Genomic DNA, 24551 nt, shown 5'->3' on the forward strand with positions numbered 1-24551 from the left:
TGGGGAGGTGCTGGTATGGTCTGAACAGGCTTTACAGTTGAAATTAGGTGAGTTGTTAGGTAATTCTTTAGCATTTTTATTATTGTAGTAGTCAAGCTGTGAATGAGCTCTTCTGCACTGAACTCTGTGGTTGCACGTACATGGAGAGACTTTGTCTGGGGGATCTGTAGATAAGTCAGACATGGAAGGACAGAAGAAAATTACTGACTATGACTCAGGTTGAGAAAAGACTTTCAATGTGTAATATTTCACTTGACTCAAGAACTTCAGTTTCTGTGCATGCCCTAAATGTGGGCTGGCTCAGTGGGGCTAGCTCCTGGCACTTACATCGCACCTGATAGGGATCCTTAGCTGGTTTTCTCGAACTTCTCATTCCTGACAGATCTGCCTAATTTCCAAAGCACTGAAAACACTGATGAGGGAGGTATTTCCTACCTTGTACCTGCCTTTGGGCACTGCTGGGAGATACTGCTGTTGGGTTGGGCTGTAGAGCACGGAGGTCCTTCTAAGAGGTTTTGGACTCGGTTGATTTTTCAAAAACAAAGCGTGTGAATGAGTCCTCTTTGAAAATGCTTATTCTAGCAAGGATTGGAGTACAGCCCTTGTACAGCGTCTTGGGGATTGCATATTCTCCTGCAGTGCTGAGACCTGGGTTTTACTTCTGGAGGTGGATGGTGGTAGTGAAAATTCTTGTCTCTTCTCTTTGAAATGATCATCCCTACCAGCCTGGGTACAAGTGGAGCTGGGCTGTTTTGAAAGCAGAAAGAAAGCAAGATCTGTTGAATCAGAAAGGGTCCTGAGTGTAGGTTGGTATTTGCTCTTGGCATAGGCTTTGCTGTGTAATAGCCCTTTTCAGAAGGACCTTATTTATGTTATTTTGTGACTGCTTATTGCAAATCATGCCCTTCACCTTGAATCTGCTAGAAATGAATTGAACTTTTTCACTCCTCCTTGAAGGACCTCATTTTTTAGATGGAAAATATGAAGTGTTGAATCAGACAGGTACAGTTACCACAAATTGATTTAAAGTAATAATAGGTGTGGGTGGCTGGTCACTGGCCACTGTGGCTTGCAGCTCAGCTCTGCTTGTGCTTTGTCTGGGATGGGGATGTGGCTGAAAAGATGCTCCCAGGATCCAGGTGCTCCAAGTCTGTCCCCAGCTCTGGTTGCCCAGCCAGGCATCCTTCTAAAATGCATCATTTCCATCTGTGGGAGCGGGGATTGTCCTGCTTCTTCACCTCAGCAGCGATTGCACACCAAGTTGCGTAATCCTCCAAGTCAATTTAACACAATAGGACCGTTGTGGGAAATTCATGAAGGAAAGCCCCAAAGCACCTTAAGTCCTTATGAGATGGAGGCTTGCTGCTGGTTCTGGGAGAGAGCTATAGCATTTCAGCATGTTTGTCCCTGCAACCCGGGAGTTATTGCTGGGCATGGTAGCAGCTCTATGAGGACAGTAAGAAACCATGTGCCAGGCCAAGTGGTTTGAATAACTGGAACTCTTCTTTCTTCCTTAAGGTGAATCCTGGTGGCAAGACGCTTGAGGAGAGGCGGTCCAGTTTAGATGCAGAAATTGACTCTCTGACCAGCATCCTGGCTGACCTAGAGAGCAGCTCTCCTTACAAACCTCGGACTCAACAGGTTAGTGGCACATTGCATAAACAGAGAGTGGGAAAGTGGCCAGCATTGACTGCTGGAGTCAATTTGCTAACTGCTTGGTATTTGTTGCGAGCAGACGTGCCAGTTCCTCCTGATAGCATCCAGATGTGGCTGTCAGTGGGGAGAAGGGTGCAGCCACGCTAAAGGGGGCACCAGCTCAAAAGCTGCCATACCTCTGAGTGAAAGGCCTCTGATCCTGAGTATTAGATTGCCACAGACATTGTTAGAAAAATACTTGATAAAAGTGTAATTTCTTTCACCTCAACTTCCCACCAACAATAGCTTGTGAATTAAAACCTGCTTAGTTCACAATTACTTTTACGCTTTTACTTTCTTGATGTTTTTCTGTTTTGTTAATTGTATCTGTCACACTGCTAGAAGGATTCAGATATCTGTATCTCAAGTTGTTTTCTTTTGTTTTTGTTGTCTAATCAGTGGCGACGAAGTGGCTTGGATCATAGCTCAGCTGTCAGGGTGGCTGTAGCCCAGCAAGGCAGACTGGAATTTGCACTTACTCTGCTGTGTCTAGACAAGGACTGCAGGGGTGACAGCAGCTCAGCTGATTTTTGTCACTCATCTAGGTAGTGCTCGAGTGGAGCTATTTAAGTTCTGGTGAGATGTTATCTATTTATCAGAAGAAGCGGTGACACCCCAGTGGCACTTTGGAAAGGGCAATTCTTGAGATCTCATAAATCATCCCAGATGTGTTTGTGCCCAGTTGTGCACTGCCTTTGCTCCCTAATCTCATGACTGATCTCATTTCTTACATGTATATAGGTCTTGTAGGCATGTATGCAGCTATATGTGTGCAGTGTTTGTCTTACCAATGTCAGCCCTGAATAAAACCCCTAAAGTCAAAAGTATCAAAGGGATAGCTGAGTGAGGCAGTGCACACCCATTATCCATACAGGCCTTCTCTTTGGTTTATGGCTTTTCGCTGTTGTATCTTTTAAATAATTGAGAAACAATACCTTTGGAGCAGAACTAAAGTAACAATTGACATTAGTTTAGATTTGCTCTTGTTTAAGTATGTGAATTTAGCAAAAGCAGAGTTAAATCAGATTTGTGCACTTTTGAAAGCATCCATCTGCACACAGAGGCTCTGGTGTGGTGACCTGTGTGGTTTCCATCCCTTCTGCAGGGACCTCCTAATAAACTCTTCTTTCATTCTAGCAGCCTGTACATAGTCACTGCATAAGCTTACAGGCTTGTCCCTGAAAAACAGTCTGATTTGGGTCAGTCAGTCAAAAAGTGCAACAGCATAAACCAGATGAAATTCAATCCTTTTCGCAGTGGGTTTTTGTTGTGGCGATAAATGAGAGAAGTTTTAGCAGTGATAGTGCTCAAGCACTGTGTCGAATAACCCGTGTTCATTTTATTTGCGTGGGCCAAACACATACGAACGCACACTGTTACTGGGAAATGATTTCTACTGTGAAAACACTGTGAGAGTTAACTGGAAGAGATCTGTACTCACCATTTTCTTTGGCAATGCCCATGGTCAGCACCAGCATCTTTGTAGAGACATGTAACTTCTGTAACCCCTTTGCTAAGCATTTGCAGTTTGCTGACAGTACTGCTGTCTGTCTCCTGATACTTCTTCCTTTGGGATCTGGTGTTCTGTGAATAGGTTGTTTTTTCACTTCTATTTTGTGCCTATACCATTTTTAAAAAAAAAAAAAAAAAAAATCACAGTGTTCAAATGCAAAGTTCTGCAGGTGTATTTGAGTTTCTGGAAGATCAGGAGACATAGCCCAAGTTTTGGACTTGATCTTACCTCTTAAATTCATCAACCTCCGAGATGACGTGTGCTGCTTGGTACACATGCTTGTTCCCGTGGCTTTTTGCCCACAGTTCAGGTGGGGGCTCTGAAGACTTGTACCCTACACCCAGGAGCGATGGGTTGCTGCTGCTCCCTGGTGTGTTACAGTCACTGTGTGTGTTCCAGTGGGCAGAAGAAGCTGAATTTCATCTCTGGGACCAAATCCCAAGTTTCTTTGTTCAGTTTTGTCAGACTTTTCAAGATTTATTGGTTAACGTAATGATGTCCTGTGGAAGTACAGCTACAGCAACTTCTAACTATAGCTGTTAGAAAAAGAAAATGCCAGAGTTGAATGTATGATCTGCTGTAATTAAAGAGTACTCAAACAAGTCCTTGAAAGGTGGAACTAGAATGTAAAGCTTTGATATTTTCCTTTGTTTGATCTGTCCTAAGTATTAAAACTGGTGAGTCATTTGATGGTCTTACAGTAGGATAATAGATTAGACTGTGAATTGTGAGGTACTTACTCAGAACATCACCACGTTTATTGGATTACACCTTAGCTGACCTTCCCAAATTTACCAGGATAATGTCTGCAGATAGGAAAATAGAGTTACGACTTGTTTTCAGAGAAGGTGTTTCCAGTTGTGCTTATGCAGTTAAAGCATTATAATAATTTTATAGGTATACCTTGCCCTTGGGGATACTTCTATTGTGGAATAAGAGAAATTTTATTCTTAGGTTTCTTTTTTATGTTATCTTTAAGATAGTTTTAAAGCAACATAAACTAAACTGTAACATAGTCCTCTCTCACTGGAGTAGGAGTGATAGCAGGATAATGACAAGGAGTTTATTTAACATTCACGACCCGTTGGCCTAAATTCATACAGAGGGAAGCTCTTTCGATCCTTGGTACGAGTTCAGGATTACAGTGAGACACACTGCACCGGGAGGTGCCTCTGAAGCAGAGGGATTTGTACCCTCTGCAGTAGGTTTGGAAAGTCCATAATACTTCTCAGAATGAGTGAGCCAATATCAACCGCAGATAATTCCCCTTGGCCAGCAGACCTGCTGTTGAGGACATGGATGAATATGAATCTCTGCATCATCCGTGCATTGCTTACCTGAGCATCACTCTGGTAAGATTTTTTGTGTGCCAGGCAGGTGACAAGGACATTGCCATGACCACCATTAATAGAGGGCAGAGGGAGAGTTTTGACACCTGCAGTGAGCAGCACCCTCCTTGTACCCAGTGATCTTGCCTAATTCAAGGCAGCTGAGCTGGAAAGTGAAGGTAGAGGAGTCACCCAGGTCTTGCTGGATGCTTCCCATGCCTCAGGCAGAGATGGTAGGATGCTGGTGTCCTTCAGAGCTGTGTTACCATCTCCTCTGAAGTGATGAGTTTGGAAAGCATTTTGTCAACGTAGATCCTTTATGGAGCAAAGATCTTTCCTCCCCATAGCAGCAGGTATGGTGGGAGGAGGTCCTTCTGCAAGTCTGGTACCCTAGTGAGAGTCAACCCAATGTTGCTGAACCGCAAGTTGAAAGATTCTCTCAGGCTTCACTTCTGGTTAGTTCTTGTCTCTGTCTTGCAGTTGTTGAGAGTCCCGTGCAGCAGAGTTTTTCTAGGCATTGATAGTTTACTTCATATTGGCCATCAGCAACATGTGGGTGAGAAGCAGCTTTCGATCGCCATCACCTCAGCCCAGGGCTGAGCCCATGACTTGCAAGTGAAAGTCTCTGAGTCATAGAAGCAGTCAAAAGTGATTAAAATGTTAGGTGGTGAATGCTGTGGTCATCTGGCTCCTCTATTAAAGGGTATTTTGCCCAGTTTTTACTTTTTCTGCCTAAATCCTTGCCTAAGAGATGAGCGCAGCAAGGCCTTAAGAAAAAAAAACATGCCAAATTTCAGCCCATAAAATAAATCTTTGCATTTTTTTACAAACAAGAAAACTTTGTGACTCTGGAGAGAGGGCTTCCAGCAGAGTCTGTGAAAATGAAATACTGGAAATAGCAGCATACGAAAGCTCAGGATTTTTTGTCCCTGCTGTGAATTATGTATTGAATGCTGATTGCTTTGTCTGGAATTGGACACCTGCCTTCTGAAACTTTTGAGTTTTAACACGAATTTCCAACAGATTGTCTGTTTGGCAAAATAGGACTTTGTGGGAGGTATACCAGGTAGTAAGATGTACCTGGCCCAAAGGTAATTAGCCTTTTTTTAAAAGCAAATACTGGGTGGCCAAAATTTATGGAGTACTTAAAGAGCAAAAAACCATGCTTTGATGGTCAAGATCAAATCTGCTTGTGTACAGCTCTCAGAGGCAACTTGATCCAGAGGGGACTGGGCTGGCACTCTGGAGACTTGTTTCATTCCCAGCTAGCACCACTGTGCTAAATGACCTTGAACATAGCATTTCTACTCTGCTTCCTCTCAAAATCTCTTCTGTCCTTGTAGCTTGGCAACCTCTTCAATGTGATTTGCCTCTTACTACCCATGAGTATGGGATCTAGCAAATTGAAACCTTGGTCTGGCTTGAAGGACTTTAGGTGATGTGGTTGTACAAATTATGAGAAAGAAATTTTTTTTTTTTTCATCTAGCGGATAGGGAAAATGAAGGCAGAGTTAGGTGAGGTACCTAAGGATTCATGCCTATGTCCCTGCCTCTGTATCACTGCCCCCAGTACTAGACATCTGCCACTATGCAACACTGTCAGCCTAAGTGAGTAATATTTTGAAGGAAAAGAGGCTTGTTCTCAATGTGAGCTATGGAACAATAAAAAAGTAAAGAAAATTAAATTAAAAAATCAGTGATACGTTTTCATTAAGCTCCAAACATACTGGGAAACAATGTTTTCTAATGACTGGAGTTTAAAAGGGATTTAAATGTTTGACAGCGTTGGTTGTTATTCCATCACTTCTTTTGACAACCAGTTGGGGATAACAAAAGCAGTGAAAAGGCAATGGACATATTTTCTTGCAGAGTGATGGGACAGGATTGAACAGTTTCAGCTGTAGGATGGCAAACCACAAAACAAGGCAAAATGTTGAGCACTGAAGACTCATAGGAGCACTCTTCCATGTGCATTTCTAATTTTAGTGCCCCACTTATTGCTGCGCCAGGAATGCACAGCTAAGAGTTTGGGTGTTTTATCTTTGTTTACACGGAGCTGTATCTCCAACCATGAATAAAGCCTCCCACTCAGCAAAGAGCGGTGCATTCCCCCAGCATCGAAAAGGAGCCTTAGGATTGCTCTTGGTTTGGGCTGTGGATTGACATATGGGCTCTGTGAAAAACAGTTTGCTGAATCTGTATTCAAAACAGTCCATGCAAATTTGCTAGTCCAGACTCAGAGTCTGGTTTCCTTGTTCCTGTTATTTGCCTGAGTCTGGCTTCTGAGGTTGGTACGCGCCAAAAGTATTTTGCAAGCGCAGTCTGCGGAGTATTTGCTATCATCCCAGTTGTTGTCAGGAATTTTTTTCTTTTTTTAAAAAAAAAGTAGGGGTACAAACAGATTAAGATAAATTTGGTGGGTTCAGAATCAATTCCCCCCTTCTGTAGCGTTTATGACAGAGTTTGTAGTTCCTCATTTACAGAAACCGGTGGGTTTTGGCTGTTTCAGGTGTTCAGAATGGTGCTGAGTCTTTTCCAATGCAATTTGGGCTGAAATCGATGGCTTAGATTTTGCTGTCTTCAGATATGATATACAAAGTAAATAAAAGTGCCCAGGCCTCTTTCTGCTGGTCTGAGCACGTCTAATCTGTGGGCATCTGTGCAGCTTTGCCAAAGAGGCTTCTGAGTCCAGCAGCACAACACGGTAGCCAGGCAGTGCTTTCCCAGTGGCAAGGGGCTCTCTGTATCTGTTCACTTGAGGTCTGTGCATTTTTGGTTTTGTGGGCTTAATCCCTTTGGTTGTGGGACAGAAAGGCTTCTTGAGAATAAGCCCATCTTCTGAAACTGAGAAGCATCCCCTGTCCATCCTAAAGTGTTGATGACCTTTTAATAAGACCATCCAGCTACTCCAGAGCTACATGCACTACATAACACTTTTCATGAAGGCTGTGAGTTGCTGCCATTTTCCCACTGACTTGGATGGCTTGTGTGGACACAGAGGGATGACAGTGTTTCATAGAGGTGTGCCCAAACTGCCGTTGAGGTGGTGAGCTCCGACGCTTGTAGCAGCACTGGAGGGCTCGTGCAGGCTGACCACAGGGCTGATGGTGAAGGCTGCTCTCAGCGGGCTGTGACATTTTTGCTATAGTTACGGGCTGTTTTAAAGACAGGGTCACCTCTGAGAGCTGTGCTCCTGCTTCTGGCTGCAGTGTGATGGCTTTGTGCTGTTTGGAAAATCCGGGTGGATTACTTAAAGTAGAAAAGGAAGCATCCCATCTGGAACAATTTCAGTGGGTTTCTCCCAGCACTCAAGACGCAAAGCCTCTACATCCAGGAAACTCTTCCTCCTGCGGTTCCCCTCTCCAAAGGCGGAGTGACATTCCCACCCTGTGTGGGTGGTGTTTGAGATGGTCCCAAGGTTGAAGCTTTCTAGGAGCAGCGCTGCGGGCGCGCTGGCTGCGAGCAGTGCACGTCTGTCACGCCGTCCCTGTCACGCCTGCTGGCAGAGGAGCGTGTGCAGGGCAAGGGATGTTCAGCCACGTATGTGTAAGTTGGGAGGAATAGCCAACAGATGATTTCATGTATGTTTGGATTTGGCCTTTCTCTACAAGAATGGGAAACCTTCCTGCTCTCATCAGCTCCAGCCGGTGCGTGCGGCAAACTGACACTGCTCTGATTAGCAGATGCTCGAATCGGTTGCATCTGCTGGTATGTATTAAACCTTAATCCTTTTGACAAGAGCGTGTCCGTGAAGATTTTTAAAGAAAGTTTTCTGAGATCCCAGATTATCAGCTTGTCACAGATGAACAGGATAAGAGTGACCTTTGCAGGGTATTATTTCTTCCTCTCGTACTATCATCAGAGTGAAAATAAAGCAGCACTACTCCTGCTGTTTCTTTTTTCTGATACATAATCAAGTTCCCAGAAATCTCAGTAAGGTTTACTTTTTCCCTTTCTCCTTTCTCTTTTTTTGAATCTATTTGGGTTTTCTGCCTACGTGCTTGGCTACAGCTTTAGGTGACGACTAGTGTTGGATATGTTGGACTTTAAAATCTGTGCAGGCATCTCAAATTTGTGTGAGGATGAAGATAAACATTTACTTTGGGAACAGTGTTAAAAAGCAAATAGTACCTCATAATTTGGTCTTTTTTTCATTTTACATTTGTGATTATTTTGTCGTGAGTGGTTGAGAAGGGGGGCTCTTACTCTCTAAAGCTGTTCATGGCCTTCTACCTATTGTTATGTTTAGTTTTCTATCTTCTCTGCAATGGGACCAAGCTGCTCTATACCATCATCTCAGGAAGCCTGTCATCATTTCCCCATCCTTGTTTTTTGGCAGTTGCCTTGGTCTGGCACTCATCTCAAAGGGACCTGGCGCACTTCACAAGCTGTCCGCACGTCCAGCCAGCAAAGAGCAGCCGCCTCTAGGGCAGAGACCCGCATTTCACTGGGACACAGACTCTGCTTGCATCCTTGCATGGGTCGATGCATCCGAGTGCTTCAGTGGCATTAGATTTACCACCATGAAGCAGCCCTGTGAAATACGGAAGTATACTTACTATTTCATGGGCGACGGAGGAACTGAGGCACTGGGAGATTAGATGACTTGGTTAGTGCATGGGTCACCTGAGGAGAGGAGGCCAGACCATGGACACCCCATCACGGATTTATCGTCTTCTTGTAGCAGTGAATGGATGGGCAGAGCATATGTGAGAACATCCTGTCAAGAGGATTTGGAAAGGTCTCAGGTGTGGGAAAATGCATCCACCTCTGTCCTGGAGTGTGTGAACTAAGCAGGGGAAATAAAAAAACCTTACTTCTCTTCTGTGGGAGGGTGTTGCTTGATACTCAGCTACAGTTTTGTGATTTACAGCCAACACGCTTCTTGATGCAATGTTTTGACAGTAAACCTTGAAGGATTCAAACCTTCAGGCCCAGAAAGTTGTGGTGTCCTGGACCGGTATCATCACTCTCTGATCTACTCAGCACTCTAGAAGTGGGAGGTGGTTTTCCTCACCTGCGTGCGGCTGGAAGTTGAACTTAGTGCTCTGATACAAGTCAGTGATATCCCCATGTGTGTGGCAGCCACTCTTCTGCACAATGTCCACCAAGGAAATAGCTGGTGCATTTTGAAAGGAAAGCGCAGTTGATTAACTCTTCCCAGCCAGCACCCATCACTGTATGGCAGTTGGCTGCTCCCCACCTACAGTTTGAATCCAACAGACGTTTTTAAGTGGGTCTGAGAGGGATATATGTGTGCAAAACTCAGTGGCTGGGGAGGAGGGACCCAGATCTGTGTCTCTCGGGGAGCTGCAGTGAGGTGCTGGCTGTCATCGCTGTGGCCCATGGGCTTCCCCATCCGCACACATGCACAATGAGCTCAGAGCCCACTGCATGTCTTGCAGGCAACCTTAACTTTTGCTCTTCCAGGCTATGCTGTAACCAGGATCTCTGACCTGAAACACGGATTGTTTGGCTGACATACACAGATGAATGCCAAGGCTAATTCTAGGGGGAGAAGGGAAGCTGGGGGGGCGGTCAGGAGAGGTAACAGAGGAGAACAGGAAGGGTCAGAGTCTGTTCAAGGAGTAAGACACAAGTCCATAGGAAATTAGGCTTCCTTTGCTCTGCTCTTTATGCTTTCTGTTCCTTTTGTGTTGACTATTTCTCTTGTGCACACACTAGGAACCAGCTGCGTTTCCCTCCTTGTTAGGGAAAGGAAATAGTTCAGAGCCAAGGGAATAGCACAACAACTGAGTGAAACACCTGCATGGCAATACATCTCTTGGGACTTTGCTCCCACTGCAGCTTGCACTGTGCTTCTTCCCTAGGCCATTTCCACCAAAGCAGGAACAATGACTTTGTGATTTGTGCATTATACTCACAGCAAGGAGAGCATTGCCTTGATATGCCATTGAATTGCCTCAAATCTATCCAGAGACCATTGAAGGGCAGGTGTAGATCCTTACTGATGTGAGTTACTATTGAGTTGTGCTCTTTAAAAGAGGAGGGCAACTAACTTCCGTGGTTGCAGTTTCCGAGTACGTTTGAAAGGTGAAGGCTAAAACACACTAGGGAGCCCTAGCATTAAAAGTATGACCTTCACAAGTTTGTTGTAGTTACTTACTAGTGCCTGTTTGTGTGAGCACTTGTTTCATGCGTTTATCGTTGTAATGCTCTGAGGAAGGAGAATTTTTATTCTTTTGTTCTACAAATGGGGAGCTGAGGCACAGAGAAACTGTGCAGCTCATTGTAAAATAGGGCTTTGGACATACATCAATGATGTTCTGGACTAGTGTTGTCATTCACTGGTCCATTCTGTCTTTCATGGTCTGTTTTTACAAGGGTGTGTCCCACCAGGGAGAGAGGACCTCTCCCTAGAGCCCTTGCTGGACAGTCTGAGCAGATCTGTTCCCAGCCGCATTTCAGGTAGGGCCATCTGGAAGAATCTAGAGCCCTAGAAAAGTGAGAGCTGGCCATGCAGTTTCTACATTAGACCCTGCTACCAGTGCATAAATAAACATGATACATTTATAGCCTGAACATATCTCAGGATTGTTGCAAGATGTTCCTAGTTCAAAACCATTAACCATTAAAGTAAGAGACAGATGCATCTGTGGACGGTTTAAAGGGCTGTGTCTATATTTTCTCTTATTGATTGCCTTTTGCCTTCCTGTCTGGAACCTTTTGAGAGATGACTGTGATGCTGGGATGCATTGTCTCTTTCTGTATATTAAAGCTGCCTAGGCTAAAAAAAACCCCAACCCACACCCAGCCCGTATCTGAAAGCTATGAATTGATAGATCCTTGCTATAGCTCTTCAAATAACTGTAAATTACTCCAGGCTGTTACAGTTTCATTGTAAGGAAGTTCCTTCCTTGACTCAGACTTCTTTGCATCACAGTAAAATGCAATTAGGTGACGTACATATTGTGGCTTGGAAGCACTTACAATTTTCTCAGCCTTATGTTGTCAACTTTTGCTCAATAGCAGGCTTGTGGACTGTGTCACTGTGCCTGTGTTAGCATATATTATCACCATATGGTGTTTCAATAGGGAATAGGAAACTTCTATGAGTGTGTAAAAGAGGATGAAATGGAAAAAAATATTACAGCAAAATAAACATAACATGCTGCTTCACAGCTGAAAGTGAGCACTCTGACTGCTGTTTCTACGGGAAATCAATAATGCATTGGTCCAACGAGTATTACTGCCTTTCTCCCACAAATTTGACAAACAAACAAAAAACCAAAGAATGGACCTGGCCAGAAAAATGAGATTTTGATGCAGTTGTTATAAGTAATTCTGCCAGTGTTTGCAGTCTGAGACTGATTCCTCCCTGCCCGAGGAAAATATTCAAAGTCTTACAATGAATTCTTCGCTTGGAAAGTACTTTTAGGTGCATAACTACAGCAAGAGCAAGGGCAAGCTGTGGAGTTTTTCTGTCATTATGTGTAAAGACAGATAGGATTGTTGCTATTGTCTCACCTAGTTAGCATAATCCAGGTCAGAGACTTTACCATCTTGTAACTGTTGTTTATCTTTGGGTTGACAAGAGGCTGGTTATGTTACCCTCTCTGGAGTGATTTGTAAAAAGTCAATGAGAGCCTGTTGCTGTCCCAAGAAGCTCAGAGCCATGAAGAACTGCCATCTTGCATACCAGCAATCACTCCAGTTGTCCTGAGGGCTCAGGAAATTTTGATTCCCTCTTCTAAAACTATTAACTTATGATCCAAGGAGAATTCAAGAAAGATGGGAGGCACAGTTCTGTCTCCATCCGGCAGAAAACCGGGATGCACATGCAGTTTCAAGCTGTGATTATCAAGAGGGGAAGACAAGGTGTCGGGGTTGATTACTGTGCTGGTTTGCAGAAAGACCAACTGTGCATTACATGAGATATCTGTGCAGTTAAGACTGTTTTGCAGTCTTAAAAGTGATTGATAAGCCACTGTTGTTCAGCTGGGATTTTTTGAGCACTGTATAGTTCAGCAGGGAGATAGTACAAATATTGTATTGAACTCTATTTAATCTTTTTCTGGAAACATTTTGACTAGAGTCTGCATCAGCAGCTAATGTCCAAAGTGCAAGACAGGGAATCTGGCTATGGAACAGGGTGGCCATGAAGGTCACAGTGCTTTATGAGGCCTCAGTGACAGAGAGCTGCTACCATGCTCAAGACAGCACTCTCCACTTCGTATGAAAAGCAGTGGAGATACCGTGCAGAGGATCCAGTCATTAAGTGCTTCTTTAGGGTAAATGTAGATCACTGTTAGGTTTTGGAGGTATCTCAAAGAGCCATCATCCCAAAGCAGGGCTGTATAACACTGGATATCATCAGGCTTTTTAGCTTTTTGGCACGACTTGACTTTGACAGGACTTGGCTTTGACACTGTTGAGTAATGTGGTCATTTCTAACTAATGGCAATAAAACTTTAGAGAACACCTGCTGTTTCTATATTGAACATATGTGTGCGTGCTCATGTAAAATCACAAATGCATGCAGGTCTACAGAATACAATTTATATTTGGCATGTTTCCTACAGATTGTATTTTAGAGCACCTTAAAGTCTTCCTGTAAATAAAATAATTTCAGAATTGAGCTTATTAATCAAGAGAAGAAGATGAGGTAAGGTACGAATTCAAAGGAGGAAAAAGGTTTGGTTTGGGTATTTTTCTGGGCTTTTTAAAGGCAAAACCACCACTTGATGAATTCAGTCATTTGCTGAGTGTACTCAGTGATTTCTCAGGAGGACATATGGACAATCTCAGGAGACTGTCTGCATGATAGGAACTGCATGGAGCCAAAACCAAAATGATGGGCTGATCGCTTAGAAAGTATAAATGGAGGGAACATCTGAGGATCTCTGGCTCTTTTGCTTATGAGCCAGTGCTGGATTATCCCCTATAATCAGTGCTTTCCCCAGCCGAGTTTCAAATAAATTAAATGTAAATATCTCATTGCTTTCTTCGCGTGATTGTTCCAGACTGAAACGTATACAGCTGTGAAGAGATTCAGCATTTCCTTGCTTAATTTGATCTCCTTGTTCTGAGTGACACTTCGTATATGTGTCCATACATGCATGCTCCGACCACGTGGATGCGTACCTTGTCTATACATACAGAGTACAAGGGGGTTGAAATTCCCCAGTACAAAGCTGTAATAAAAGGACTGACAGACTGGGTCTGTAATATGCCTGACCTGACAATTAAGCAAACTTATGACCGTGTCAGCTGCCAGATGGATCATCTACTCATGATGTAATGTGTATTGCTTCTGAATGTATTGGAGTGCAGTTTCCTATTTTATGTTTGTTGAGCTGAGAAAGGGAGAGGGAAGAGACAGTTTTATTTGAACTAAACCCACTCGTTTAAAGTGTGTTTAATGATAGCAATATGTGACAGATAAAATAAAATCCTAGGCCCTGGTCCATGTTTATTTTAATTTCAAGCAATGGGGAAAGATGGGAGAGATAAAATTATAGGCTAAAAATGTCTCTTGTGAAACAGCAGCTTGAGCCCTGAAGGGGCTTTCCTTGCTGCACTCTGCAGAACTCTCAGATATGTCCATCAGAGCTCTGCCAGGTAGGAATTTGGGGCTTTGGTCCTGAGAAAGGTCAAGTTGGACTGTTTGGCATCAGCTTTTCTAATTGTTTCCTCTAAGCTTACTAAAGATAGTAAGGCTATACTGAAAGAGTGAGGAGGAAAGAAATACTCAGTCTGAAGCATCTATCACTAACCCAGATGTTCTTTTAATGTAGTCCCATCCTGAACCTGAGACGGAAGAGTTCTTCTCAGACCTGTGTTGTAGATGTGTCCCTGAGACTCACAGACCTCTCACCCGTTGTTGTGTAACCTTGGCTGAGCCATCTTGTGTCTCTGGGCTGCACTTCTCCTTCTGTTAAAGAGGGATAAACCCATTTCTTTGCCCGCTCGCTCAGTGTAAGGTGTTTGGATGAGTGTTCAGTACCTGGTGCAGTGAGGATATGTAGGTAATGTGCTGTTTGTGACCTGTAGTATTTGCATCTGGACCTCTGGGGCTTTCTTCTCTCTGCTCTTCTGTGACTGCAGCATGGGTGGATTGGAACAAATTGTCTCTCTCCAAGGATTATGTTGAGCACAACCTTGCAAATTTGTGCAGCTGTTTCACTTTTCTGTGTGGCTAGGCTGGCACAGCCAACACCAAAACAGGTGTCTGTCTGTCTTTGAAATGCTGTTCTCCATTTTCAAGCTGTTCTCTGTTTGAATAGCTTAAAAACTCCCTGTACATCCAAACTAGGTCCCTCAATCTACTAATACACCTCTGAGGAGCTGTAAGCTCATGATTCAAGGAAACGTGACAAAGATCCTCTTGTTCTGCAGAAATACTTGAACTGACTTCCCAAGTGGGATGTTGTGCTCAACAGCAGGGAATTTTTCCTGCAGACAAGTGCACTATGGTATAAGAGAGGCAGTAAAGCTTTGTGCTCAGGACTGCCATCTCCCTTGGAGATGCATTGTGTGTGGACGTACCAGTGCATCCAGCACTCGCTCCATCACATGTTGTTGACTGGCCCTCCATTAATTGGACTTCTCACATGCAGAAGAGACTGCAGTTTCACTCTGTTAGAAAACTATCCCCTGGGGAATTTTTAATAGCTTAATTACCTGCCAAGTTTTCTTAGCATCTTAAATGCTGGCTGTTATGAACACCCAGCTTCAGCTCTGGCTTGGCTCACTTGATGAAAGCATTGGTATCCTGCTTCCTGGACTGAGATAAATGGTTTTGTAACGTTGCAGGACCTTGTAGTCTGCAGCTCAGTTTAGAGGGAAGTCACATCTTGAATGCACTCCATCAAGTACATTTTTACCCAACTCCTATTATTATAATGTTGGTCTATTGCTGTGGGGTTTTTTTTAAGACAGAAGTAGCACAAGTCTAGTTTCTAGAAAAAGAACCTGCCTGGGTCAGAAATTGGAATTTAAGCCTTGGCTTTTCAGTATCTTTCTGTCAAGTGTCAATGTATATAAGCCTGAAATGAAAAACCTGAGATTGTCCATCCTGCATCAGATGAATGGTCACTCCAGCTCAGTGTCCTTCCCAGTAAATACCAAAGGAAGAAGACAAGAGTAGTGCAAATTCATAGCAATACTGCCCCAGAATATTTCTCTCTATCTAAGAATTTGCTGTTCACAGAGGTTGGCTTGATAAAAATTGTTTTCCATAATACTCACTTTATGAACTCATGTAAATCTCTGGAATTTAAAGCATCCCATGGGAAAGGAGTCCCATGGAGGTGGGGCAGACTTCTTCTTTATGTTCTCCATTTGCCTCCCACTAGTGTGGTTTCATATTGTTTCTTTTTAGCCACTGGAAGAGACAGAACAATCATTCCTCCTGTTTGTACCACTCAGTTTTAGCTGTTTTCAAGGCTCAAAGCTCCTAGCATACTTAGTTGTTTCAGAGGAATTTGAAAAATTTAAGTGCAGTATTAATTTGTTTCTGATCAGGTATTGCTGTCTAACTGCAAACTGGTGAGTTTGGATGCCAAAAAAAATGGAAGTGGCTCCTGGACCTGTGTTATTCCCTTTGTTATTTGCTATTGACTTACTCTGAAGCAATGAATTAACTATGGATTTTGTTTGTTAGAAGTGAAGCCAGTGATTTGGGTATGGGACCTTCTTTTCAGGGTAACTGCCCGGTTCTTTCAGGTTTGGGTTTTTTTTTCAGTCATTGCACAGTTAAACAATTTGGCTAGATTTTGACCTCTTTGCCAAAGTTTTTGCATGATAGTTTCCAAAGACAGTATCCAGTGGCACTTTGATGCTTGCTAATACAAAGTGATAGGAGAGATACAAGAGGACCGATTTGGGAGAGGTCTGGTGCAGCCATGGTACTTTAGAACCAAATGGGATCTGCTGTTTTCCCTTTCCTCCCAGACACGTCCCCTTGTATTTTCAGTAAGATTTTGAACTGTTCTAGCATGAAGTTTCCCATCTGTAAAACAGAGATGGTAATAATCACATATCTCACCTGGCTATCTGACTTCAGAAAGGATTTTCAGATCTTCAGCTGAAAATTCTTCTGCAAGCACAAAATATTATAGTTTTGCCAGCTTATGTAAAATAATGTTTCTTACAGAGAAAAATCAGTATATCAAATACTTTTATTTTCTATAAGGGAATTCAGCATCAGACTCTTCCAAATGTGTTAGGTAATGTTTCACATTATAGATCGTGTGCTGTTAATTTAATTTCAAGTTCTATACAGAGAAGAAAATGTTGAGTGTACTTCAGTGATTTATACTATGATTTGATCAGTGTGTTAGTAGTCTGGCGGATCTTAACTTTCAGAAACATCTAGGAGTTCAATGCATTAGAGATGAATAAGATATGTACACGAACATGTGTGCTTTTATTGCTGAAGCTAAATTAAAACTTGAGCCCTTCTGGGCTGAAATAACTAGCACTTCTCCAGCTCTTTTTCTGTCTTCCAAAACTCCTCTGTGCAACCAGTATGAATCTAATGTGCTCTGCATTATTTTGCTGCTTTAACATGGGGACCTGTAGAGACAGTGAAAGCTCTGTATAGAAAGTATTGTGAAGTGAGAGAGGGAGACCAACAAAGCTAATTATGCAGACACTCCCACTCTATTACCCTTTAGAGAAATTGAGCCTAACATTCTGCTCTTAAGCTCATTAAACTATTCTTTTTGGGTGCAAGGATCTTATTGAGGGAATAAAATAGCTATACTGTGTAATCAGAATGGGAATTGGAGCAGATCATTATATTTACTCATTTGATTAGCCATAAAATAGCTACTGAAGTCCCCATTTTAAATCTGCTTAGCAATTGTGCAGCAGGGCAAACTGGATGTTTTAATTAGAAAAGAAAGGAGATTGCGGTGTTTTTTATAAGTAATAAATATATAAACACATGCACATTGTGATCCTGTTTATGTAAATAACCTCTTCCCTGTGGGTGTTCTTGCCTCCTAATTGTTCAGGGTCTGTCTGCTTCCAGCTGAAAAGGGGAATGAAAGGTTCTGCACATCTACTTTAGAAAGCACAATGCCTGGGACTTAAACTCCAGACAGAGATTTAGATTAGCTGTTACGGTAAAACTGCTATAAGAGAGATAGGTAACCCCAGAAAAAGATGGCGTGGAGAAATGGTTGGCCCTCAATTACTGGAGGGGTTTTAGGTCAGGTTGTGAAACATCTGTCAGGAACAGTTTAGGCAGGATCAGTCCCCTACCTTAAGGGAGAAGACTGGACTGAACACCCTCCTGAGGTCCCTTTCAACCCGTAAGATTTGCTTAAGAAAAGTGAGGCCGTACTACATTATCGGGGGTTGCCTTTGACCAGCTCCCACTCCCCAAGGCAGCCTAAGTCTCAGGTGTGCTCAGGCAGGGGCAGTGTGTGGTCTCCCCCGACACATCTGAGACCTGCAAGTCTCCAGCTGCCTTGCAGTCACTGATCGCCTTTGCTCACAGCAAACAGCTGAGGATGCCCTGCTTTCTCTCTAAGAATAATTCAGTGCCCTGCTACTGATGTGTCCATAAAGACTTGGAAATGAGCCATTACCAAAGGTTTCATTTTCTGGCTTCCTTTGCAATCTGAGAGACTTGCAAATCAGCAGATATTCCAAAGGCGACCAGCTCTATAGCCACTGGTTTCTTTGTTCATGATGGTCACTGTCTTAATGTTTCTTAAGCGTATAATATGCCTTTAGGAAGTTCAACAGCTGCAAAAATATTCCAGCTTTTTATTTGTTTGGTTTTAAGACAACCTGAAACAGTGAAATAAGCTTAGTTACACAGAACAGACTTGTTTTTTAAAGGCATCAGACTATATGTGGAGTCATGACCATTGGCAAGCTTGTGTTGTGCTACTCTACCTTTGTGGGTCACTGAAAAAGTCATGTTAATAATGACTATTAAAAAAAAAAAATCGTTCTTGTGATGTTGCCTGTGGATGGCCTTTGACAGCAGGAGGAGGCACAGCAGCATTTAGCATTACAGTTGTAAGAGGTGAAGTGTGGCCTAGTGACTCTTTTTTCATGGACAAACTCTCCGGTATTTCCTCTTTGGTTGTTGATTTAACTGGCACCCAGGATTAGGACCCACTTGCAAATGGCCAGAAATTCTGCTGTGTTGAGAAGTCATCTCCAGAGAGGCTCAGACCAATCCCTCCCAGATGTGCTGTGGGACTAAAAGGAGCCACCTCGGGGAAAGATAAGTCAGCAATGGCTGTTCTGCATCTGCCGAGGAAGGCATTGGTGCCTGGAGTTGTTACTCTGGCATCATTCCACAGCACTAAATTGCATAAGCAGGACATTGGGCAGGCGAAAAAACCCCAAAAAGAGCCATTATTAGGCCCAGCATACCATTAGGTGTAACTTCACGGCCAAGAGAACAAGCACCTAACTATAAAGAGGTTAGAACTATACTGTAAATTTTAATGAACACCTAATTCTCTTTTTAATGTGGCTGGGACACCTGCAGTTGGATGGAGCTGGTCTGCATTGCCCTGCATCACTGTAAGCAACTCAGGGCCCACCTGGCTGGCTGGAGGAGCAAGGTCTAAGGGGAAAAAGGGAGGCTGCATGGTTCAATTTTCACTTGATTGCAGCAGCGAAGATATTTAAGGGCTTTCTCCGAAGTGCTGCACACCTGTAGCTCCCATTGAAATTAATGGAGCAATCGACATCGATGCCAATTCTTCTCCTTTTCTTTCCATCATCAGTCTTTGCTTAGATCCTTTTTGTGCCACAAGGATGGAGAGAGCACCAGTCCAGTCTCACAAGCACAGTATATGCAGAATAACTGACCGAGTGACCATCCTGGAGGAGCATTTCTAATGTTACATCCCCCCTTTTGATTTGTGCCTTTCCCAAGCGAGCAGCTGCTTTGCATCCAGGGAAGCAGGGTTTGTGTTTAGAGCATGTCTGCGAATTGCGATTGTTGGACTGGATCAAGCTGTCGCTGTGTCACTTAAATGTTACAATCTCTCAAGCTGTCACGATGACTTTTAAGTTGAAGTAAAGGTGATGGCTTCCTTTTCACATCAACAGTCACGTCATTTCCAGAGCTGTGCGTTCTGGCGCTCTGCCGTCTGCCTTCTGTTTTGAGGATTTTTATGCCCCTGACCTCCTTTCCAGGGGCTATTTGTGGCTCACCTGCCCAGCTGCCATGAGGGCGTGATGAGATCAGGACACATAACACTGTGTTTTCAGCCACTCAGGTGTTTCCAGCCAAGAGCGTAACATTTCATAGTAATTTGGTGTCATTTGCATAGGATTCTCTCCCTTACAGGGAAAAGTGTACTCCTGTAATCTGATCTAAAAGAGCTCCTGAAGGAACTCTTTAACTGTTTCTCTAGAAGTATGTAATAAATTTCCCGGGAGGACTGGTGCTGTTCTGCGTGGTGGAGGAGTGAGAAAGTATTTAGTGAGATTTCCCAAGAGATGAGCCTGAACGCGTCTATTCTATAGACAAATCTGCTATTATTGCTCATTGCAGGGACATGCAACAGTGCACAGAAGCAGCTTTGGCTTTGCTGGTGTTCTGCCACTTCAGAAACGGCTTTCTCTTCTGGAAGAGCTGATCTCACTGATGCTTATTTTGGGTCCAAACACTTGGGTACCTCTGCTCAATGAAAAAGTGCTGGGTCGGCTTGCTGAGATGGTCTCCCCATAGGTGGAATGAGCTGTCCTCATGCAATCCCACCACCAACACACAGAGCTTTGATCTGTGAAACTAAGGCAGGGGCACAGCCATTTCTGTATATGTCCAGTGTACATGTTGGGAAGCCTCTGTGGATTTTTTCCAAAGGCTGCGTGAGCTGCATTTTGGCACTTACAAAGCAACAGGATTGATGTATGTGTTTATGTGACAGGCAGTGGAGAATTCATTTCACTCCTAGTGAATCCATCAAAAGTTATTGGTCTCATGCTAATCCCTCAAGATCCTGCCTGGACTGGAGCAATACCCACCAGGAGCCTGATGATCCTGAGGTTACGGTACGCACTCCTGATCCGGTTGTAGTGTTTGGTGTTTTCAGCTGAAGCATTGGTAGGTGAGGAGGTGGTGACTTGCAGTAAGGGCAGGTATAATGCCTGAGCTGATCTGGCAGCTGGGCCGTTAGATGGTGGTGTTTGAGCCCATAGTTGCTGAGATTTTGGCTAGGAGGAAAAGGAAATCAAATCTTGAAAGCTATAGGAAATTTGGTCTTTGGTATCTGAGTAGGAAAATGTGTGGCTTTCAGCATCCACAGGGAGCTTTGTGCTCTATTAGGCAAAGAGCTAGAGGAGCTGAAGAGTGTGGTCTTCTGTCCACTTTAAGGCAGGGACATCACTGCCTTTTAGCCCATCCAGGCTAGCGCTTTGCAAGGGATGCCCTTTCCCAGGCTAAGCTGGGAGATGAGTAGGCCGCTGGTTTTGCAGAGCTGTCTGAACGCAGGAAAGCCCAGAGCCCCATTTCAGCCCTCCCCATAAAGCACCAAGTCACCTTCACTTCTGGCTTGGTGACGTTACAGTTGAGTTTCTCCTTGGCCTTTGCACTGTTCACTCTCGGGTCACCTCCAGTCTCAGATGAGCAGGAGATGATGTGGAAATGTCGCCCTCCTGGCAGGGGTGGGCAGTGACGAAATTCACTGTTGCAGTCTGCTGTTGGCCCAAGCACTCCATTGGTATAATTAATGCTGCATGGGGGTGAACAACTACTTCTCTGAAGCCCTTTGCAGGCTCTTTGGTGTCTGCCCGTGTGGTGTTTCTGTCTGTGTGTCCCTCTCCCATTCAGGGTTGGTGGAATGACTAAGTAGTGCTGACGGCATTAGTTGTTGGCCTGTATTAATTATTTCCGCGGGTTCTATTTACTTGTGTGTTCCCTGTGGGAATGCTGTGCATACAGATCACTGCAGCACTTAATTTTATTGCAGTAAGCGGCTGAGGTTGGGGAAGGGGAGGGGGAAGAGGAGAGAAAGGGTCGTGTATGCGTCAGCCCTGTCAGACTTTTCCTTCTGTTTCATTTGTGCTGAGGTTTTTATTATCATTAAGCCGATTGTATCTGTGGCACAAAGGGCTGAGTTACCTCGGTAACCACACTAGCTGGGATGGTAATCCATTTATAGCATCACTGCTCAGGTCTGATTAAATTAGCATGCTGATGACGTAAATGCTTGGCTGGGTGATGCTGACGAGGCTGCTCCTAATAGGAACTCTCGCCCTTACATTTATTCTCATTTATTTCATGAGACCCCTGCAGGAAATGTACAGAAATAAGGCTACAGATGATTGACTCTTGTTTTCAGAACAACTTGTGCTGCTAGCAACAGACAGTGCTTTATCTGAATGCAGACGGCAGCCTGCACATTTCGCCTTGTTTCCTCCCGCTGCAGAATTCCCCACGCAGCCCTGCCGAAGCAGAGCCCCGGTCTCGAGCCCTGCTTGCCATCTGCCACAGCAGCAGCGGGAGCAGCTCCTCTGTCTCATGGTTTATTTCCAGACACTGCTACAAAAGAAATAAAAAGAGTAATAATAAAAGAAAAGGAACACCCTGGTTCTTTACTCCCTCTTGTGAGTTTCCTGCAAACACAGATATCCTTTTACTTATTCGAAACAAGCCAGTTATTTATGTCTGAATTTTCATCATTGAACAATAACGTTCAGTGCTAGCATTTAATACCATGTGGATCAAATGCTTTCAGCATCTTCTGTCCAGCCCCCTTGAGGGAAAACACTGACAACTGCATGATCGCATAGCTGTGCCTGTTGTTTGATGAAGTGGTGAGAACAAGAGGACTGAGAGTTGCTGAAACTCCTGGCTTCCCTTCCCAGCCCTGCCTCTGATTTACTGGATAAGCTGTCTTTGGGGCAAGCGACTTCCTAGCAGGCCATTTTGGGCTCCCAGGACTTCAGTTTTTCATCTGTGAAAAGAGAATTAAAAAGGATGCTCTATTTTTTTTTTTTTTACTTTTTGCAAGAGGCATGGGAGTGATTGAGTGCGTTTAAGTTCCAAAAGTATTTGGAGATTCTCAGGTGGAAACTCTGAGGTTCTGAACAATTTACCATTTTAATTGTCAGATTTGATTTATCCAGTCAGCATAGACGGATTTAAAAGGAATTTTTGAACAAAAGCAGTTTTGGGATGGAGGACTAAAAATGCAATAAATTTTAAGTAGCAATAAATAGTTTGGCGTTTGCCCTGGAGTGTGAGCAGATGTGGCTGCACAGAAACCACTGAAGCTACACCTGCTCTGAGTCAGATTTGGATGCGGAAATCTGTTAGTTGTGAAATAAAGAGCATGGTTTTGAGACACGAATGTGAATGGGTCAGTACTGTCATTTTCTGGGCCTGAAAATTCTCATCTAGAGCTTACAGGGCTTTTCCTTGGGAACACTGGGGAAAAGGGATGGTGTTTGGGTGTGTGGGAGCCCTCTCCCCATGCTTCTCCCAGCCCTGATCACTCTTTTTGGGAAGTATCCAGTGCTCGGGGGACCCTGCCCAAACTTTCACAAGACATTGCTCTATGAAGATGAGTGACACTGAAATTGTCAGCGGCAATGCTTCACCCGCCTGGCAGCCAGCTGAGCCAGAGCATCCGGACGCTGCTCTGTTTGCTCAGTGTTCCCTGCGCAGGGATGGGGAGCAGCCGGGATGGGGATGCTCCTGCCCACTCCTTGATCTGTGTGGGACACACGTGCGCTCCAGCCGTGGCCCTGCCAGCACCACGCTGAGACATTGGCTCTGCTCACCCGCCTCCTGCCAGCGCAGGTGCACTTTATTAATGAAGGTATTTCGAATGGTTTGATTCTACCTCTGGCTCAGTTCAAAGCATCCCTCTGTCGAGAAGTCCCTCACCCATGGCACAGGATGCCTTACCCTGGGGCTTTCCTTTGAATTTAAACTTTAATGGCTAATACCATTAACTTACAATTTCCAGCATAAAAAACATAAAAGCCACCAGCAGCAATGTGTTCAGGAGGGGCTGCGGTGCTCCTTGGCTGGACTCTGCTTCCTCCAGAGGTGATGGGCACAAGCAGCATTTTGCTGCTTTATTTACTAGGTAATTTTCAGCTTCTGGTAGAGTGAGCTGCCTCCAAGGGACACGGGACTCATGGTGACCCACTCAGCACATGAGGTGATGGAAGCTCTTAGCAGAAATGACTGTCACTCAGCAGGGGGGACTCCAGACTGTACCAGGGCTTGGGAAGTCAACTTTTTCCTCCTCAAGTCCATGGTATCTCTGCTTAATAAGTAAATAATCAGCCCTCTCTTGATTACTACCCTTTGATTACTTCACCTGCATGCTGGGACTGACAAGAGTGTATAGAGAGGAGGTGGCTGTCTGTTCCAGCAGCATTCACAAGCTGACTGGCAACATTTTGGTGTTAAGACCATACCTTTTCAGGGGCATCATAAGAGCGTAGCTGAGGTGTGAACCCCTCCTTTTCAGCTTTTATTTCGATGATTTGTCCAAAATAAAGAGTCATATTTAGGTCTGTAGGGTCTGCACTGACTTGGTTTGCTGAAGGAGAAGTTACTCTGGCTCTAACAAGCTTAAGTCAGACAACGACCACAGTACAGGAGGGAAAGTCCCACTGAAATTCCCCTCCCTTCCCCACAGGTTTCTGTGATTTTTGGCATGAGTGCGTTGCCTTAGAGTGCCTGGAAATTTTCATTATAGGTGAGCAAAATTTCAACTCATTTGTCTACCAAATTAGAGCAAGGCAGGGGATGAACAGTAATAAAATTCCTCTTTGTTGCAACAGACCCATTCTTGCTCATTTGGAGAAAAAGAAAAGCCTCTCGTGTTTGCATGTGTTTTGATTTTGATGCTGCTTGAGCCTTGTTCCTCTCTGAAGTCCTTTAGGTATTTGTATTCCAGTGGGAGGGGAAACCATTGGCAGACTTTGGCTTAACACCATGAGGATTATTTTTTTGGAGGGAGGGGGGGACAGGGGGAGTAAGAGGTTTTTTTTAACCTTTTTTATTGTTCTAAAGGAAAGTTTGCTACTTATTATCTCACAAGCTTTTA

At 44.0% G+C, this 24551-nt stretch overlaps 1 protein-coding gene across 24 annotated transcripts in view; it reads left to right on the forward strand.

The window, feature by feature from the left end:
• The window catches only part of LPP (LIM domain containing preferred translocation partner in lipoma), a 348425-nt gene that overhangs the window by 178799 nt on the left and 145075 nt on the right, over window positions 1-24551 (forward strand). For all 24 annotated transcript variants that reach the window (XM_074877369.1, XM_074877381.1, XM_074877366.1 and 21 more), the window contains one exon: window positions 1519-1641. In XM_074877369.1, coding sequence (XP_074733470.1) covers window positions 1519-1641 — 123 coding nt within the window. The remainder of the gene's footprint in view (window positions 1-1518; window positions 1642-24551) is intronic.

This window comes from Strix uralensis, chromosome 9, assembly GCF_047716275.1.
Source record: "Strix uralensis isolate ZFMK-TIS-50842 chromosome 9, bStrUra1, whole genome shotgun sequence".
NCBI lineage: Eukaryota > Metazoa > Chordata > Aves > Strigiformes > Strigidae > Strix > Strix uralensis.